The sequence below is a fragment of the Tursiops truncatus genome, chromosome 13 (assembly GCF_011762595.2).
Source record: "Tursiops truncatus isolate mTurTru1 chromosome 13, mTurTru1.mat.Y, whole genome shotgun sequence".
NCBI lineage: Eukaryota > Metazoa > Chordata > Mammalia > Artiodactyla > Delphinidae > Tursiops > Tursiops truncatus.
In genome coordinates, this window is record NC_047046.1 from 84,741,190 (window position 1) to 84,760,631 (window position 19,442).

A 19,442-nucleotide genomic window follows, 5' to 3' on the forward strand; every position below is an offset into this window, starting at 1 on the left:
TTCCACTCAAACAATCAGAAGTAATTCTTATTTGAAATCACACTGGGCCAAATACGATGACTGTAAATCCACGTGAGCTGTAATGCTACCATCAGCCCATTAATTTCCAAATCTAAATAACACAGTCAGCTACTGTATTGTGGAGGTGGAGGTGTGTTAAGATATTTAAGAGAATGTTTATTATTCATATATTAACAGGAAAGGATCTGGCTACACCACCTCATTTTTTAAAGGTAACCATATGAGACCCATGATTAGATGATGTTTTCTGTAGACTAGACAGTGGCGGGGGTCAGGTTGGTCAGCTATCCCCGAGAGTACCGGCATTATCCTGGACTCGCAGAACTCTCCAGCGACGAGAAGCTGAGAGCACCTGACCCGATGGGTCTTAAACGAGGTACCGAGAGGCCTGGGCCTTCTCAGGGAGGCGGATGGGACGCCGGGCAGCTCTGGAGCTCTCTGCCCACCCAGCCCGCACTGCTTCCCTTCCCGTCTGTCTCGTATTTGGGTGTTCCGGGAAAGGTTTCATCATTCTGATACGTAAGGTGAATGCACTCATCATCCAATAGATAGAAAGCCGAGCCGGTCCGCGGCAAGACTGTGGCCATCAGCACCGCGGAGGCCTGTCCCCGCCGGTCCAGTCTCGGGATCTGTCACGGGCAGAACCAGGAGCACGGCTCAGCCCCTTTCAGTGGCCGTGCAAAGAATCCGTGCGCTAATGGCCTCTCTTCCTTGATATTCTCTTTTCATAGTGTTGAATTTAAGCCTAATAATAATAAAAAAAAAACTTCCTCTCTCTAGATCCACATGTTCTGTGAAGGTTCAAGCCGAAAAGTCTCTTATCGGGATTTGGTGTTTTCCTCCCAAATGCCCCTTGCCCTCTGACCTTCAGTATGACCAAGCTAAGTTTGGGCCAGATAAGTTATGTTCGTGACATTTTCTTTGTAGATTGAAAAGGAATGAAGCCTTCTCTATTAATAATGCTGTGTCCAAAATTCAAGCTAATTTTGAGTATATCAGTTAGAATGTTTAGTATTCTGATTCTACACATAAATAAATTCAAAAAGTGGGACAGTAAAACCAAAAATTGAATAATAAAAGTGTATTTTTAAGAAAGAACCAAGCTCAGTGAGGTGGGCTGGCTAAGTTATAATTTTCAGGGTTGTTTGTCTGTTGGATAGGGAAAACTGGCATACAAGGTTGATCTGTGGTTGTTTAATCACCAGCCAGGACAGTGTCAAAAATAAGAGCAGAAAAAGCAAACAGTGTTTATTCCAGCCAGTAGGAGTCACTAGTCAGAGGGAGGCCCAGACTACAGAAGTTACTCAAAGCACCTGAAAAAAAAGCAGGTGAGGCTGGATTTTCCACCGCTGGAGGCACAGCGCAGGAGGTCCAGGGGAGGCTCCTGTGGGAGCACCCTGGCCCCTGGGCGGGCTGCAGTCCCAGGCCAGCTTTTCTAAGGCTCCTTTCCTAGGAGGTATTTTTTCCTTCCTTTTATGTCTGTGATTTATCCACTGGACTTCCTGGAATTTCTATTAAGAATTCCAGTTATTTAGTAATACTTTTCACAGCTTAGTTACTACTAATAGATACCTTGGCACTCTGTAAATGAAGTAAGACAACAGCTGTTAGACCAGCAAGATAATACAGACATACAAGCGCAGTAATCAAATGGACATATATAAAAGCTGAGATGTATGGTGTCACTCTCTCTAGTCTGCCCTTTGGCAATTCAGCTACGAGTTTCTTTCAGCCAGCAAATGAGGAATTAATTCAGTACTGTCATTCTGATTGTCTTGCTACTCCAAGAAAGAGTGGGACATTTTTGTTCAGAAAAACACTTGATGACATTTAATAGTGAATAGAGGTGAAGGAAAACATATGAATTTCCATATTTCTGTAAATGTTATTCCAAGTTTTGAATACCTTCCTTTTCTCCTTTCTATTAATGAAGCCACTAATCAGGTAGTGTTGTATTCTGATTAATGCCGTGTGTGGGTGTTCATACTCAGTACCAATGTGCTCTAAAGGAAAAACTCCAGGATCGTTGTACCATGTTAGTCGTGGAACCTAGGCCAACATATGTCCTGGTTTATCTACAACGGTGTGTGGTCTGCGCCCCCTGTTTCATGTTCTGACCAATCACTGCCCTTGCTTCTCTCAACAGTATTCAGGTTGGGGGATAAATGCCGTGGTCTTCCTGGTAACACGTTACCTATTCGAGACCTACTTCCAGTCTTGATGGTGTTTCTTTCTGACCTTTCACACGGTCGATCACCCTCTTCTTTCACGCCTTCCGCCAGGGTCTTGACTGCCTAGTCGTCTCTCCGGCTCTGACTCTTCTCCAGTCACCAGTGTGCCCTCGATCTCTTTCCCTAACTGAGATCTCCTTTCAGCCTCCCACGCACTGCCTGGGGGAGGTCACCCCTCGTTATTTGGGGCCCCCATCTCAATGCTGGTAGCAGCAAACGTGCAGTTGCCTGCCAAGCCCAACCTTTCCCTTGGCCCAAAGCACGATGCCAAAAGATAAGCAACTAGGTACTTGGTTCTCGCACGGGAATCTGATTCTCAGCTTGACTTCTAAACTGAGAGCTGCACTCTTGAGCGATGCTGGAATCCTTGACATTTTCTGCCTTTAAAAAAAACTCAACTGGAGTATTTTCATACATTTTTATAATTACGTTTAAAATGTTTGCTTTGCTTTGAAATGACAAGATAAGAGAGCCTGCTATTTGCAAGCACTCATTTGCAAATAACATATTTTGCCTGTGCAGCGTCATTATTCTTGAAAAATTAAATTGATATGTTTTCTTTCTCTTCGGGATATGATATTGTACGTATATGGATGTAATATTCCCCCTTTTTAATTGGCTTTTAAAGTAGCAGAGATAACTTTATGTGCTATATAAGAAGCTTGACCAAATGAATACAAGGATCATTCTGGAAGTCCATCTGAGGCAGATTTGCAGAATTCGTATCATAGCACGTTCCCCCTTGACTTACATTTTACTGATCGCTGCTCTGACGCTCCCAGTCATTAAGCTGCAGTCTAAGGGGGTACGTTAACTAGTACATGGCCGAGGATAGAAACACGTTCAAATTCTATAATGGGCAGAGCCGCCAGGCCAGTGTCACACTGACAGCCCCGCGGCTGTGTGTCCTGAGCAGCCTCTGTCCAGGCTCACGGAGCAGAAACTGGAGTCTCAGGCTTTTCTCCTGTTACAGGAGAAAATGTTTAAATTCTTGCTTGACTGATTTCCTTGAAGTCAGAGTGGAAACAGTTGCTCCTGCTGTCCCAAATGCCCCGCGTCCCCCATAGCACCGCCGTGCACCGCTTGCTGGAGGGTCAGAAGGCACCCGGGACCTCGTCCTTGTCCGGGGACCTTGCAGCCCAGACAGTGGCGAGGGGAGGGGGAGCGGCTCAGGACGTGAACTAAAGCAGAGGGGTGCTGTGCTCCGTTCGAGGGCAGAGTCCACAGGGAAAGCCCGGGGCTGTTCCACGTGAATCTTTCACCTCTGCCTCCGCCTGGGCCCGGGACCTCTGCCCCACGGGCACCGCTTCCTTCTCTTCCTTGTGTGGAAACCCCTGGTGCCGTCGGGCTAGGCGCTGGCGCAACACGGAGCCTCGAGGTCCCTTCCCACGCTAGGTGGATGTTTTGGGGGAGGAAGCAGAGCTGAACAGGAAAGGAACAGGGGAGCGAGCACAGGGTCACAGTGCGCGTGCGGGAACGAGCAACGGAGGCGTGCAGAGTGCGTGTGCGGGAACGAGCGGCAGAGGCGTGCAGAGCGCGTGTGCGGGAACGAGCAGCAGAGGCGGTGTGCGGGAACGAGTGGCAGAGGCGTGCAGAGCGCGTGTGTGGGAACGAGCGGCAGAGGCGTGCAGGGAGCACGTGTGCTGGAACGAGCGGCAGAGGCGTGCAGAGAGCGCGTGTGCGGGAACGAGCAGCAGATGCGTGCAAGCTGCAGTTCCCTTTGACAGGTCTGTCCAGGCCCCCGCAGCATCCCCCAGGCCCTCCCCATTTTTTGTCCCCACTGAAACCACGCACGTGCCCTGCCCTCACCTCTTAGTCTCCTGCACCTCGGCCCCTGCGAGGCCTCCAGGTGAGGCTCCTTGCATTGAACACCTTTGCCAGAGACAGTCCTGCAGCCTCACCACAATTCGTTCCCAAGAATGCAAATGTGAACATGTCATTTCCTTGCTTCACTGGCTTCAGTGCCTTCCTGTCACTATCCGATACCCAGATTCACGCGCTTGGGCCTCGCGGGATCTGAAGAGTCCCGCCTTTTCACTCTGTCCCTCTGCCGTCCTGCCATGCTAGGATTTTGTAGCCAAGCCACACCACTTGCTGGCTTTGCCGTATGCTTAGAATGGCGTGGGGTCCTCACCACTCTTTTCTTCACTTCCTGACAAATTCCTACTCAGCCTTCAAGGCCCGGGTGTCAGTGAGTACTTTCCTGATCCCTAGCCTAGACCAAGGGAGTTCTTTCTTCGAAGGCATAGCTATTCGTATGTTATCTAGTTACTTTATATTTTATTTATTGTAATTATTATTATTGTAATTATCTGTCATACCAGTATCTTCAAATAGATTATTCATTCCTTAAAAAGTTCACGTTTGCCTTACTGATGTAAGGGATTAAATACAGGAATTTAGCCTCAATGTTAATATTTATATTAATAGTATTGTTGCATAAATAATTAAGAAAATGATCTGAAATACCCAAGTTCCTGAATTGGAGCATCCAGCAAATTTAAGTTAGTAATATAAGTGGAACTAAAACCTTAGAACACCTAGAGATTTAAGGATTAGTCTTACTGGGTAAGTGAGAATTTACCACGAAACACTTTGTTTCTTCGCTGGTTTTGAATTCTCTTGAAGGGTTTCACCTGCTCTGCTGTGCCTTTCTGTCCTGGTCAAATCAAGGGTAAGTAATCGCCCGTCTTCCTTTGATGACTCAGCATCTTTCAATGCCCAGGTCTGTTATTTGGGAGATGATTTCTTGCTGTCCAATTCAGTTCGTAATGATGTGGAAGTTGTGCTGAAAGTATGTCGCCCTAGAGCTTTTTGAGAAATGCCTGTTAGGGATTGGTGTTAGGTCCCCGACACCGTTTGTCTGGTGGCTGTGTGTCTGCCCATCGGAGAGCAACCTCGAACTCTCCTTAACAGGGCTGCCCACTTAAAGCCTTTCAACCCCTTAGCGAACCAGTAATATTTCAGAGAGATGGTTTTCAGGTTCTCCTCTGGATGCAGCCCAAAGGAATCGTGTAATGCTGTGTGCATCCCTGTCCCCCTGGCTGGACTCTCGCCTCACTGGATATTGAATCCTGGTTCAGAACCTGCACCACGGAGATTTGCTGGAGGACTTTACAGGTGGCGTGCGCCGCTGCTGAGACCCCGGGGCACAAAGTGCTACCTCTAGACACGTGACAGCAGCTACGTGTCCTGCTGCGGTGCTGGCGTCCCACCGTGCACGCATCCGCTCAGCTGTCCTGTGCTTTCAAAGGGTCCCTGACCCCTCCCTGCCCCTCGGGAGCACCGCCCGGCAGGAGCGGGGCAGCTGCTGGCGCCTGGCATGTCCATGTCATGGACCTGAGATTTCAATGGCTGGCGTTTCAGCCAGTGTTTCAATTTGTAAGTTTATTTTCATTCATTCCACTCATTTCAAAGCGAGGGTTCAAGCCTCAAAATTTGTCTTTTGTTTGATATTTTTAAATCAGTTTTAGCGTTTCTTATCCCAGGCATATAAATATTCTGCAATTTTAACAGAGGAGTTTAACTTAGGTATTTAGGAAGATGTTCAAAATAAAGATGGTGGAATTCACTGGCTCAGAAGAAAATAAATCATTGTTTTCCACCTTGACCAGTAGTCTCCCCAACCCCGACCTGCCCTGCCTCTGTCCTGTCCTCACTGCAGAGAAGGCCGAGTGCCGGGCGGACCAGCCTTAGATCAGGACAGCACCCAGCGCCCCCCGAGTCAGCCTGGTGGACCCCGGGAAGGACAGGCCAACAACCACTACTCCCTCGAACTTTCACGGACTCGAGTCAGCGTTGACTCTGCTTGTCTTAGAGCTCAGTGGTCAGGTCCTCACTGCCGGACCTTCCTCGGCACCTGCCGCCCACACCTGGGCGCCGGCGCCCCGTGTTCTCACTCTTCAGACTCAGGGTGTCTGCTGTCGTCAGAGCCCATCCTCGGGGGCAGGTCCCAGCCACGAGATGCTCAGGGCACCCTCACCCACAGCAGCCTAACAGGAAGGCAGCAGCCGCGTGCCCAGAGCGGATGATTCGTGTAGTACGTGGAGAAGAAGCGCGCGTCGTTCTGAGTGTACCAGTGCTGCCGCCACTCGGCCATGAATGATGCGGGACCTCCGAAAGCCCTGCAAATGATTAAAATACTAACAGTGAGCTCTGCCCGGCTGCATGTCCCGCATACTGTAAATTTGATTTTAATGGTGCCTCTGTGCTGTGACTGAGGAGTGGTTTGCTTTTTACCTTCATACAAAAGTGTCTACGATGGAGACAGACGTCAGCCTGCTCTCATTTCCTCAGCAAAGATAGGAAGGGACTATGAAACACGGGAAATCTGAACCTGCCTCCAAAAGTGAATGTGATTTTTTTCTAGGGTTTGCCAGAGAAACAAAGGAGGCCAGTTCAATCTGCTGCTGGCCTGTGAACTCAGCCTGTTAGCGGAGGCCCCCTAACGGCTTGGCTGGGCTCCTTAGTTGCGTAATTTTACCTTTTAAGTGCGCGTAACAGTTAACAACTTTTGCAAGCTAGGCCTTGTCTCCTAATATTGCATTATCTGTATGGGGAGTTTTATAAGTGGTCAGAGCACATTTAGGAGAAGATCGTCGGGCTTCCTAACTTTCCGATTCCATAACTCCCAAAAGAATGTCAGTGCTAGTCTAAGTTAACATCTTTAAGTCAAACGGAGGCAGCCTTGCAGTAAACAGACAGGGCTGCTGTTTATCTGGAGTCTTCGAAGGCCTTCAGAAATGCTGCTGGCCTAAAACTCCACTGCTTGTTCAAGCCCCCAAGCTCCCCAAATGCAAGCATGTGGGGCGCAGTTTACTTTTCATCAGCTGGTACCACGAGCACGAGACAGGTGAGGTCGGAGGTGCAGGGTGAGAGCCGCACTGGGGAAGCACACGAGTGTCCCAGATGGGCTCCCCCATGGTGGCCAGGGCCCACCGTGACCCCCAGAATGAATGCAGGATGCCAAGTGCACTGACACACACAGCCCCCACCCTCCCTACCTTGTTCAAGGCATCTGAGCGCTTTCTGCTAGTAAACCACCTGGCTGTTTTAAGAAGTGCTCTTTGAGGGTAAATGACGAGATCAGGGCACCTTACCTTCTAATTTTAGTCCCGTTTTGTCACATTCGTGAAGCATGATGACACTATTTCTGTCACGAGTCAAATTTCCAAAGTTCTGTGGTCACATCCTGACGGACGGGCCTCGGCAGGAGCAGAGAAGCAGTTAACATGCCCTCCCGCAGCATCCGTGCCCAGAAGCCTGTCAGGGTGACCTTAAAGGACTCATCTTCCTGAGGGAGATTTGTGTGTGTGATTCCCATTAGATCTTCATGCAGGGGAGTGATAGTATATACCTAAGGGTCTGATATAATACAAAATTGCTTAGGGTTTGTGACTTTAAAGGTAAAATATTGTCCTTTACTCTTCAGTGCCCATGGAAGTACCGAGGCCTGTGGAGACCCTCCACGCAAAGTTAGAAACCTGGCCGGTTCTGCATTTCCAACTTAACATTAAATTTATTCTTGGTTTTTCCCGGATATCTTAGAAGTTCTTTCAGGGGTCTTATCTGGTTACCTTTGATCGCTGCCAGTCCTAAGGGTGCTACTAGTGATAATTGAGGAAAAAAGGACTAAGGCTTTTGTTACCTAAATCTGGCTCCTGCCTTGTTGTACATCTTCCTTCAGTAAAACTCGCACGGCGTGTCTTATAAAACTGTATGTTTGAACCTATGTGAAAGCTTCTCAGAAATGATGTGGACTTCAGTTAATTTTTCACAGAAAAATAATTTTCCTCATCTCTTCCTAGAACATAATGGCCTTCATGAAATTAAGGACAGAGCGATGACTTTAACTATAACTCTCTAACACAGACCGCTGTGCTTATTTGTGGCATAAAGCAGATAATTACCAAAATTATTTATCGGGTTGTCGTGTATTTAACACATCCTTAGGCCAGTGCACAGCACTGTAGGCTTCAGAATGACCAGCACAAGCCCTGTGCTCTGAAATAAATCTCACTGTATAGCCATCACATTCAACAAGCATGGCAGAATCTGAAGAGCATTTTAATTTTGTTCTCCAGTAACCTCAGTATTTCTAATTTGTGTGTGAATTTTATTAACATTGGCCAGAAAGCATTTCTAACCCTTGAAAATAATAGACATAAGGTACTGACCGTCCTTTGTTACCTCTCAAAAAAAAAAGAAAAAGATGGTGAAATTGTCATTTTGGTCCACAGCCCACTACGATCCTGGACCGCACTGGCTGTGATCGTCTTTCCTGAACGACTTGGTCGGGGTTTTCTGCGGGGATGCCAGGATGCAGAGCATTCTGTGTGGGGAGCATCCGGCACTTATTCAAGCCTGGGCTGCAGGGGGCGCTCGTGGGGGGCTTCCTGCAGGAATACCGGAATACCGGTTATTTTTATTGTCCAAAAAAATAAATACATTATAGAGCAGTTATTGATATCAATTTGACTGGCTGTACTATTGGTGACTGCCATTATAAGAATACTTTATTACCTGCTTTGAAATTTCTAAAAGATTATATTTCATTGAATTTTAATTTGTCATTTTTCCTGCTTTCACTTGAGAAACGTAGAAGCTTTTTTGACGTTAAAATACGGCTCTAATTTATTAGCCTAATCTGTTAATATTATTTCATTTTAATAGACATTAAGTGTGATTTCGTAACATTCTTGTTAAAGTTACATCTTAAAACTGAAGTTGAGGAAAATTGTATGTGGCCTAAGAAGCACAGTGTCATGCGTGCCCCAAATTTTTATATAAAAGGCATTACTTTTTTACTTGCGTCATATTTGAGGTGCTTTAATTATGACGGTGAGGCAGCCTAGCGTTTTCAAGCTTAGGGCGCTCCCTAAATATAAGATCTAAAACACACACGGTGTCTGAGACGTAACCTAGCAGTGTATAAACATGTAACACCGTTTCAGAAGTAGCTTAGAAATGTAAAATAAATGCTGGCTGCTGGCAGCAAAGTGGCTCACGTCGGATATTAGCACAGGCTTCCCTGGTGCGGTCGACATTTCAGCCACACAAGTCCTTTTAATGCCATCTTTATCTGCTAGGCGATGCATGAAATCTACTTTCGGTTTTAGAACTGCTCATGACCTTTGACCCCTTTAGTGGAGACACAATGTGACCTTTCTATTGTCATCAGCTTTCATTCTCCTGAAAACTCTATGAATTTTTATTACAAGTTTTTTTTTAAGCCAAGCTGAGTCTTCAACAAATTACTTGACACAGATGAGATGAAGCCGTTGAGGTGAGCCAAGGTTTGCAGCCCGCGTGCGAGCCCAGCCTCTGTCCTGCGGTGCCGTACACCAGTAACTGCTGAGCCTACTACTGGATAAATACATCATTTTATGGAACATTGATTGTTCTATAAACCCAATGGAGTATTATGCTCTATGAGCAAACCATTTAGATTGTGTATAGAGCACAGAAAATGCCATATTCAGGATGGCGCTAAAGTGCCGTTTGTGTATTTTATGGATGTCATTACGGGGAAACTTCTCTCTGCAGGCCCTGTTTACTGCAAAATTTTTTAGTCTGTAATGACATTTTTCATTCACAGCGTATGCCTTCAAGAGAGGGGGCCTTGTTTTATTTGTTTCATTTGAGTTTACTGCACAAATTCTGTACGTTTTAATTAAATGTAAGCTTAACAAAAGCATAAGGTATTTATTCTGTGAGAAAAAATGATGACAGTAACGAAAGAATAACACACACACACAAAAAGGAAGTAGTCAGGTAGTAAACCCTATTTGTAGCTTCCCAGCAGCTCGGCAGACAGCAGAACAGAGCCATTAGCACGGTTCCGGGGAGCATGAGTCTGCAGCCTAACCCCTCTGCTCCTGCGTGACGGAGCTTGTGTTTTCAGCTCTGGAGATGTCCTCTTCAAAGGGGATAGGTGAGAAGGCACTGAGCTCCACAATAATCTTCTGGAGAAGGGAGCCTAATTAGAAAGCACCTCCCTGAAAACAGCTCCTCAAACCACGCCCCCCCGCAAAAGAACTCTTTTCATTTCAACCGACTTGTAAACTTTCAATACGTTGAGCTATGGGAAGGCAGTAAAATACCTCTGTACTCATGAAAGAAAGCAAACAAGCAGTGAGTTGGGATTTCATACACAGGCATAAGGCTGCATTTCACCTGCATTTGCACCTTCTACACAAAGCTACTTATTGTCCTATTGGAAACAGATCCAAAAAAGACTGATTTAGACACATTATTTGATTAGCTACTATTAGCATACTGAAATCCTACGTTGTCTTTGAAAACTGTCAAGTGTAATGTAAATAATATGTTGATTATCGTGCTTCATTAAAGATTTACGCAGTTTTGGAGCAATAACAGTGACTAAGCGGTTAAGGATAAAATCTGTACAAACTTGCTGTGTTCCAGATACTGTATCCATCTGGCCATTTGCATTAGTGAGCGTTACAGTTCATAGTTACTAGAAAGATCTCAAAAATTGAAGTTGATGTGCCCAGTAAATTCTTGGTCATAGCCCGGTCAGAATGTAAAGTTACAGAAGAGATTCACATTAGTTTAAATGACACTTGAACTTCTACATAGCTCAACATTAATTCATTATGGGCGAAATGGAAGAGTCTTCAGTGGGTGAATCTTTTTCAATCTGATTGAGGCTGTTACATTTTATAGGTGCTATTTTTCAAAGCAGTACTGACAGCACTCGAAGTTATTAAATTGCTGAATCAAAGATAGACCTGCACTCACGTTTATGAACTGCGATGGGCTCCCTGGGCTCGGGCTGAGCTGAGGTGAAGATGTTGATGATGAGCTTTGTCACACCCCATAGTGACAGCAGTATTTACCCACGTAGTTCACTTAACGGTCTGGACGTGGCTTAACCCACCTCCGGATTCAGATACAGTCAGTAAGTAGTTCAGAATGGCATAATTATCAGTGCCGCACGGGATTCAGAGGATAATTCTGCACCCAAGAGGTTTCGCATCCAGTTGCAGACTGAAGAAGGGAATTGCCTGGACTCAAGCCTGTAGCATTTCCCTCAGAGAATACCAAAGAGCAGGGTATCTGTTCTCTCCCAGCTACAGTAGTTCCTCCTCTTTTAATGTAAGGGCAGTAATCAGGTAGGGACGGGGGAGGGTGATTTGAAGGATGCCTTATTTATGTTTTGTATCCATATTTCTTTTTTTCTCCCAAACTCTAAACTGAAAATGACCTTCGATTTAGAGAATGGGCAGAAACAAACTGGATCAGGTTCAGAGTGTAAGGAAGGCACGGGCAGTGTTCCATCCACGGTAGAAACGTAGAGGCAAGGGGAGGAGTTGCAGGCCTAGCAGAGGAAGACGTTGACAAGTATGGTAGACAGGAGATCTTGGGGTCTTAGCAGGTGGCAACTTGAGCAGAGATGGCGATACCCACCAGGTGAGACCCAGGCCTACGTGGAGGGGTGAACTCAGAGCCCATGGGGTGCCTCACCCATCGGGCAGGCCTTCTGCTCCTACGCTGAGCCCCGTTCTGACCTCTTTGACGAGAGATAGTTCAGGAAGATTAAAGTTCAGAAAATGCCCACACGATTAGATTAAAGCATATGGACCACAGGTGATTCAGCCCTTTTCTTCTAGGGTCTGAGTGGTTTAACCTGATCTCATGCTTATCTTCTGAACGCTAATCCTCCTGAGGGTCCCATGGTGAAGGGTGTGTTTTCCTTTTGTAAAGCAGAGGGTCACGGGGAGGTGGAGGGGCTATCTCTAAGGCAGGCACATCCCTGGGCAGGTGAGTTTAGACACACTGGGCTGATTCCCTAGAACTCTCCATCTGCTCACATAATCTTGGGCCAGCCTGCAGAGCCCCCGGGGTAGGATTCCCAGTGTGGGGACTGCTGCCCTGTGCTGTGACCGCCTGGCACCCCGCAGTGGGTGCTCGGTGGCTGCCTGCCACTGAACACCTCAGTCAGAGCTGGCTGGGAGCCTGCTTGTGTGGTCCCCATTGTCCCCCCCTTTCCTAGGAGGGTAAACAAGAGAAGGCCATAGTTAGGGAGATCATTTAGCTGGAATCGGCGACATTTGGGACCGTCCTCTGGGAAGGTTTGAACAGCTTTTAAGATGTGATGGTAGGGACTTCCCTGGTGGTCCAGTGGTTAAGACTCCGAGCTTCCACTGCAGGGCGCATGGGTTCGATCCCTGGATGGGGAACTAAGATCCCACATGCTGCAGCCAGAAAAAAAAAAGATGGTTTATGTTGGCCTGGTTGGTGCGGGCACGGCTGGGCCTGGTTCACCCGCCGCTGATGGCCCAGCCCCGAGCAGCGTCCGCTGGGCCCAGTGTTCCGCATTCTCTGAATGAGCAAACAGGATTTTCTGCTCCTGGGGATGGTCCCATTGACCCACAGGTCTTTTCCTGACCGCGGAGCCTATGGCTCCATGAGCTTTCTAAGATGCGCACTATAGAGCGTTCTCTGAGAAAGAATAAATGTCACTCGTTCCTAATCTTTGCTGACAAAAATGGATTACTTACACGTTTCACTTCCTCACTAGGAATCAGAGCCTCGGAGGCTGAAAGTACACGGTGTACAGAAACTCAGTCCCGAGGACGCACCCCAAGCTTTGCCCCCACTGACCCCGCAGCACAGGGCCCCGGGAGACCCCGTGGCTCCCTCACCCTGACCCAGTGGGAGGCTCCCTCTGGCCTCAAGAGTTAAGGGGGATGCAGTGGCTTGACTTCCTGAGACTTCTGACCTGTGAACCTGTGGACGCAGAACATGAAACGTCCCAGCACACACAGAATGGGCCAGGAGTTTGCATTTTTATAACTTCACACATGATTCGCAATCCGGGACTATTGCCTACAGTCTGGATGTGAGCCTGCTATGTCCTCTTGGTAAATATGATTTAACGGCTTCTGTGGTTCCTGCCTGAGATGCTGTACCTGCTGAAAGGCAGGCCTTGTCTGGGTCTTTGCTTAAAGTGGACTCTGTATTGAAAGAAATGCTTTCATACGGACTGGCACCAACACAGTAAGCAAAATTGTTGTCTTATGTTTAAGGGATGTTAGCAATAATAATCTAATAAGTCTTAATCCTTTTTTCTCCTTTGGTAAGGGTAAAGTGTGCTTTTCTTTAAAAAAGGACCTACATGAGGGAGACTAAAGTGAAATATTTTTAAAAAGTGGTTTGCCATTGAGATAAAGAAATACTATAGATCATTTAGAGATCATTCTCTTACTTAGGAGGGAAGGAGGCTGTAATAAAAAACTGATAGAAAATTAAGGACTTAAGGGAGAAAATAGGAACTCTGTTTAAACTCTTTTTTATGAAGACAGAGACAACAATTTTCACTCATACTTTCCCCGTCGAGTTATTAAACAAGTGTCGCCTGTGTCACAGGTGGCACTGGGGGCCGGGTGTGCACACACCCTGCAGTCCTCAGCACCCGCCCCTGCCTCTCACCCTCCCCGCATCCTTCCTCTTCCACCCTCGGTTCTGCGGCCAGAGCCTCCTTTTTGTAACAGGAGACCAGCTCAGGCCTGCAGCCCCGGGATCTGTTAGACGGGCTTGAAACTCTCAGTCTGGCGGCAGCCGCAGGCCTCTCAGGGCTGCTGTGCCTTCCTGGGCGGGCAGATGTCCAGACTTCAGATGCAGACTGAGAGGGACAGTTGCTGTCTGATGGGACCGACCATCGGGCTGAGGCCAGCAGCCTGCAGGCACTCTCTCCCCAGTCCTGCCCTCCTCTGGGCTCTCCTGACCCCTGCATTTTGCATATGCCTTTGTCCCAAGGGCTTATCTCTGCATTTTCTGAAACAGTCACAGTGTTTTCACTAAGAGGAATTTGGGGCTAGTATTTATGATAATAAATGCTGTACCCTCTGTCACAATTCTAAAACAGATGCACTCGTTTTACTTTCCTGCTTAAAAACATTCAACAGGTGTCTTCTCTCCACAGACTGTGGTCCAGATGTCTTAGTGCCTCCTGTCAGAAGAGGCCCGGAGAGCCTGGCGGGGGCCGAGCTATCTAATCCCCTAAAAGCCAGCCCAGCCCAAGACCCCGGCCCCCCAGACTCACCTCTGCTTGGCCCTGGGCTGCTCTGTCTCCAGGCTCTTCCCCTTCCCAGCCCCAAGGGAGAGCTTGAATATTCCTTTCCCTCCGGCTGGCTGTGAGCCTGAGTGTGTTTATTCTCTGCTGTAGTGCTTCTCACCTTACACGATATTTAAGTCATTCAACAAACGCATCTTTGCTGAATGGTGGCTGCATGCCAGGCACTTGGCCAAACGTCAGAGCGACAGAGTGGCATCGGCTCTCGTGGCTGACACGGCTGTGCACTCAGTTCTGGCCTGTCCACCGCCCCTGAGCCCCGGAAGCAGAGCCCCTGCATCTGGGCTGGGCGCCCGGGTCTCCGCCCACAGGCCTCCGGGGAAGGGGTGGGGGGGCGCGCCTGGCGGGCCAGCCGCCTTTGCCCCCAGCTTAGCACCCGACACAGAAGGTGAAACTCATAGAGCTGTGTTTATCCAGGGCTTATTTATAAATTTAATATGCAGAGCTTTCATTCTTTTTGTTGAAGAAACAAATATACTGTAGCTAATATTTGGACATTAAAAAAAAGATTTTTCCTTTGGGTTAGGAGATACTGCTACTGACTGTTACTGGTCTGCACTCACCACCACCGACTGAGTATTTTGTTAGAAATGACCGTAATTGAGAGGACTCGACCGTATCCCTTCCCCAGGAGCTGAAAAGCGAAGAGAGGCCGATGAGATTGTATCCGGACAGTAGACCAGAGGTGTGGGCATCGCTCACTTACAGCACAGATGTCCTCTGTGACCGCTCTTAGCCGGGAGCACCCGTGTCAGATTCCTCCGAGCGCCCAGCGCCGTGCTGAGGCCCTGAGGCTGGGAGCCGGCTGCTCTGAGCAGCTGAGGTTCTAAAGCTTCTATGGAAGAACTGTCTTACTTTTAAGGCTGAAAGTCATTTTTCTGGACTCTAACTGGTCCCTGTCTCCCCTAGGCATTGTGTCCAAGTCCTACGAATGCCGTCTGAAGGGCCAGGGGGCCACGTTCGTGGAGACGGACAGCCCCTTCACGGCGGCCGCACTGGCGGAGGAGTCTCCGGTCAAGGACAGGCCCCTGCGGGGCAGCAGGAGGCCGGCGGCGCCGCCGGAGCCGGTGCAGCAGGTCATCATCATCCAGGGCTACGACGGGGACTTCGCCCTGGACGCCTCCGTGGAGGAGACGGCCGCGGCCACGCTGCAGACGCTGGCACTGGCCGGCCAGGTGGCCCGGGTGGTGCACATCACGGAGGACGGGCAGGTCATCGCCGCGGGGCAGAGCGGGGCGCCCGTGGGCGGCGGGGCGCCCGGGCCTGGGGTGCCGGAACAGCTGGCAGACGGAGCCACGCAGGTGGTGGTCGTGGGGGCCCCGATGGAAGGCCATGGCATGGACGCGCCCCTCAGCCCCAGCGGGCCTGCAATTCAGCAGGTGACCAAGCAGGGGATTCTAGACCTGGCCGAGGCCGGCATCCCCCCGCCGGACACGGCCTCGGCCTTGGACGCCCTGCTGTGCGCGGTCACCGAGCTGGGAGGGGCGGAGGGCCGGGCCGCGGCCGAGGAGAAGGGCAGGGCCGGCCCCAGAGACGTGCTGGTCCCGCTGCCAGGGCAGGCGGCGGACCCCGCCGCAGCCCCGGCCGAGGCCCACGAGATCCACGTATGCCACGACGTGCAGGACGGTGGCACCGCCCTGGAGCCCGCGGGGGCGCTGAGCCGCGACGTCCGGCCCGCGGCCCTGATCGCGTCGCAGGAGCGCGCCCAGCTGGCCTTCAGGAAGGTGGTGCAGGGCGTGCTGCAGTTCGCAGTCTGCGACCCGGCCGCGGCCGGCCAGCTCATGAAGGACGGTGTCACGCAGGTCATCGTGAACGAGGAGGGCACCGTGCATATGCTGGCCCGGGAGGGCTCCCAGATCATCATGCAGGAGGCCCAGGCCCACGGCCAGCGCGTGGACCTGGCCGAGTCGGACGGCGAGATCTCGCAGATCATCGTGACCGAGGAGCTGGTCCAGGCCATGGTCCAGGAGTCCGGCGGCGGCTTTCCCGAGGGGGCGACTCATTACATCGTGACAGAACTGCCCCCGGGGGCTCAGGACGAGACGGGCGTGTACTCGCACACCGTGATAGAGACGGCCGGCTCTCAGGAGATCCTGCAGGCCGGGGCCGCACTCAGCGCCGAGGCTGTGGTCCCCGGCGAAACAGAGCAGCTGACGAGCATGGTCATATACACCCAGGAGGACTCCCCGGCGGCCGCGGTAATCCAGAGCCATAGAGAGAGCAGCGAGCTTCACGAGGCCTGAGCCCGGAGCCTTGCCCCACCCCCGGCACCGGGCGGACGCGGAGCGACCAGCACCCAAGACGCATGCTCCCTGCGCTCCGTTTGCAAAGCTTTCGCGACAGTGACGGCTGCTGCCCGGGAGCGCGCACAGGCTCTGGGCCGGGTGACGTCCCTGCCGACCGCGCGCACGGGGCACGTGGACGCGCAGGGCGGGAGCCCGGCGCGCGTGTGGGGCGGGGCCGCCGGAGGCAGGTCTGTCTACAGTTTGGTTCTTCTCTGGATGCTCTTCCCTCTGTTCTGTCCGCTGTGCTGACGAGAAGCTAAGTTGTTTTCTCTTTCGTTCCCCCCACAAATGTTTTCCCGTTTCAGTTGTGGAAGGACTGTGCCCCAGCAGTAGAAGAGTGACAACAGTGTGTCTCATGGCTTGAGACACAGCTGCCCTTGCAGTCCAGCATGTCGCTGTTTTAACATTTTATTACACGTTTGGTTAAAAATTGCAGCTACACGTATTACCATGTCGAAGCGGTCGGCTCCTCTTCATTTTTCTGGAAATTTTAGGATCGCAGCGTCCCCAAACCAAAGGCAGCCTGTTCGTTTCATGTATGGATTTCCTCCCTTCAGGCATCGTAGGTGTGGTCATCGCCCTGGTTGCTTCTGCTTAAAAGATTCCTTCTTAAGCCTACGGTTAAGAAAAGCCTTGGCGTTTATATTCAGTTAAAATAAACCTTGGTTAAGAAAACCCAATGCTTCTAATTTTGACTTAGTTTCATACAATAAAGTCTATATGAAATGTGCACTCTGGAAAATATTGTTTGTATCAATATTTTGCTTTTATAACAAATGTTTCTTAGTGTCGATATCATATTCGCAGGATTTCTCTGCGGTTTCTGTCCACGTGAAAGAGCTGACATCAAACATTAGTGGTAGAGAGCCGTGCCCCGCAGCCTCGGCCCCGGCAGGACTGTCTGTGCTTCGCTGTGGGATCATCGCAACTGTGGATGCAAGTCCATAGCCGGCTGACTTGTGTCTTGATACGACTGCTCCTTTTCCTTTTCCAAAATTGTAAAATCATCCCCTCCCCCAAATGCAAAGGTTGTTTCTGTTCTGTTTCTCTTTTCTTTGAAATAAAATTATAGCATTAAAAGATAATGATGACATTTTTTTCCAGCAGCCAGCCAATCAATGGGCAGCTATAAAAACTGAAGAGAACTGGCCTGCGTCTGACACTCATTTCCCTTCCCCATCTGCCCACGTCGAGTGTGCTGGGTTCCACCCGCCATCTCTGCAGCCCAGGGCCGTTTTTCTCAGTGTTTGGCACGTGGCCCAGTTAGATTCTGGTGACAGTAACGTAGTCTGTCATGCTTAGTATCTAAAAATTGAGAAGATCAGAAGGGAGGGAAGGAAGAGAAAACGGCACCGTTTTGGTCTAAATGAAAGTCCCGTTTACACCTTCCCTGAGAGGTGAGCTTGGAAACGAGCCTGGCTGGGTTGCTCAGCCGGCTACCCCTCCCCTGACCTCGTCCTCAGAGCCCTGAGTCCCGCCCATCCGAGGGCACCTCCCTTGATACAGCTGCCCCTCCAAAAAAATAAAAGGGAAAATTTCAGGTTTGACACCGTGATTCAGAACTAGCTGGGTACGACTTGCTCCAGAGGCTTAAAAACGGCCGGGCAGTTCCGCTGCTGTTCAACACCGTCTTAGACAAACAGTGACAGCAGCAACTCCCGCGTGCTGTTGGAATGAAGGTGACCTTTACAAAATGATGCCCCTCGCCAAGCTTCTCATACACGTTTAAAAAAAGGGGGGGGGGGCGCGTATGTTTTTCAGTGAGAATATTTCTTCTTGATCATTCCTCCCTTAGCTGTAGCCTGCGGCCCTTGGCTTGGACGCTAATCCCTAGCTGCGCTGAGTGCTGTACGGCTAACCTTTCTGCCGCAGTCCTGGGTGTTGACACTGACATGCTGCAGTTTACCGTTTGTGATTTATTTAGGGTAAATATGTCTCGGGTGGCATTTAATCCTTCATGAAACCAGTGTAGCCTGCAGTGTCAAACCAGCAATCACGTTGTATGCACAATGAAAGGAGCAGGCCTTTGCAAAGGAAAATTGGACCGAAGGTGTTTCAAGGCTCCGAAGGACTGCAGAAGATTCACTAAGCTCTTGTGTCCTGTAATTACCTGTAGAGCCGGGTTAACGTGGGCTCCCCTTTCTCTCTCCCTGCACAGCTGCTGGAATGTGAGGGGATTGAAGAAGCACATACACAACTGTGGGCCTCGGAATGATGAGGCGCAGCCGAGGGCGATGCGGGCGCTCTCCCCGCAGCTCAATCGTCTGCAAGGGACACACGGCGAGCCTTAGCCTTCCTGGAGGTTGGGCTGGAGAAGACAGTAGAACCTTAAAGAAGTAAAAAAAGCAAAGCAACAGAAATATTCACTTGGACACTGTAATCCAAAAGGAACACCTTTTTATTAAACTACAGCCAATTAAACGATTGCGCCTCCAGGACCCGTGGCGAGGAAGCCGGGACTCCCTGCCCGGATGAATCAGCCTACGGACGTGGACAATGCCGCGTGCATGGTGGAGGAGAGTCGCCGCAGCGCCGTCTCCGTACGAAGAAAGCTCTAGCCGCATAAGGTCACAAGGGAAGTGCGTGGCTCAGACAGGCATCCTTCCGGATGCCTCTGGCCTCACTGAACAGTAGGAGCCGAGCGGGGGAGGCTTCTCCAAATCAAGTCCTACCCCACACAACACCCAAGCAGACAGACCCACATCACCTGAGAGGCAAAGCACACTCCTCTTGTTTCCTGATTTGCTTTGAAGAACCCAGTAAATGTGATAAGATGCTGTCAGCGTAGCACTGGAAGTTCCATTC

General features: G+C 49.8%; 1 protein-coding gene across 1 annotated transcript in view; it reads left to right on the forward strand.

The window, feature by feature from the left end:
• The window catches only part of ZNF407 (zinc finger protein 407), a 421,360-nt gene extending 403,794 nt beyond the window's left edge, over positions 1–17,566 (forward strand). The window contains exon 9 of the mRNA XM_019937214.3: positions 15,262–17,566. Coding sequence (XP_019792773.1) covers positions 15,262–16,595 — 1,334 coding nt within the window. The 3' untranslated portion in view covers positions 16,596–17,566. The remainder of the gene's footprint in view (positions 1–15,261) is intronic.
• The last annotated feature ends 1,876 nt before the right edge of the window (positions 17,567–19,442 follow it).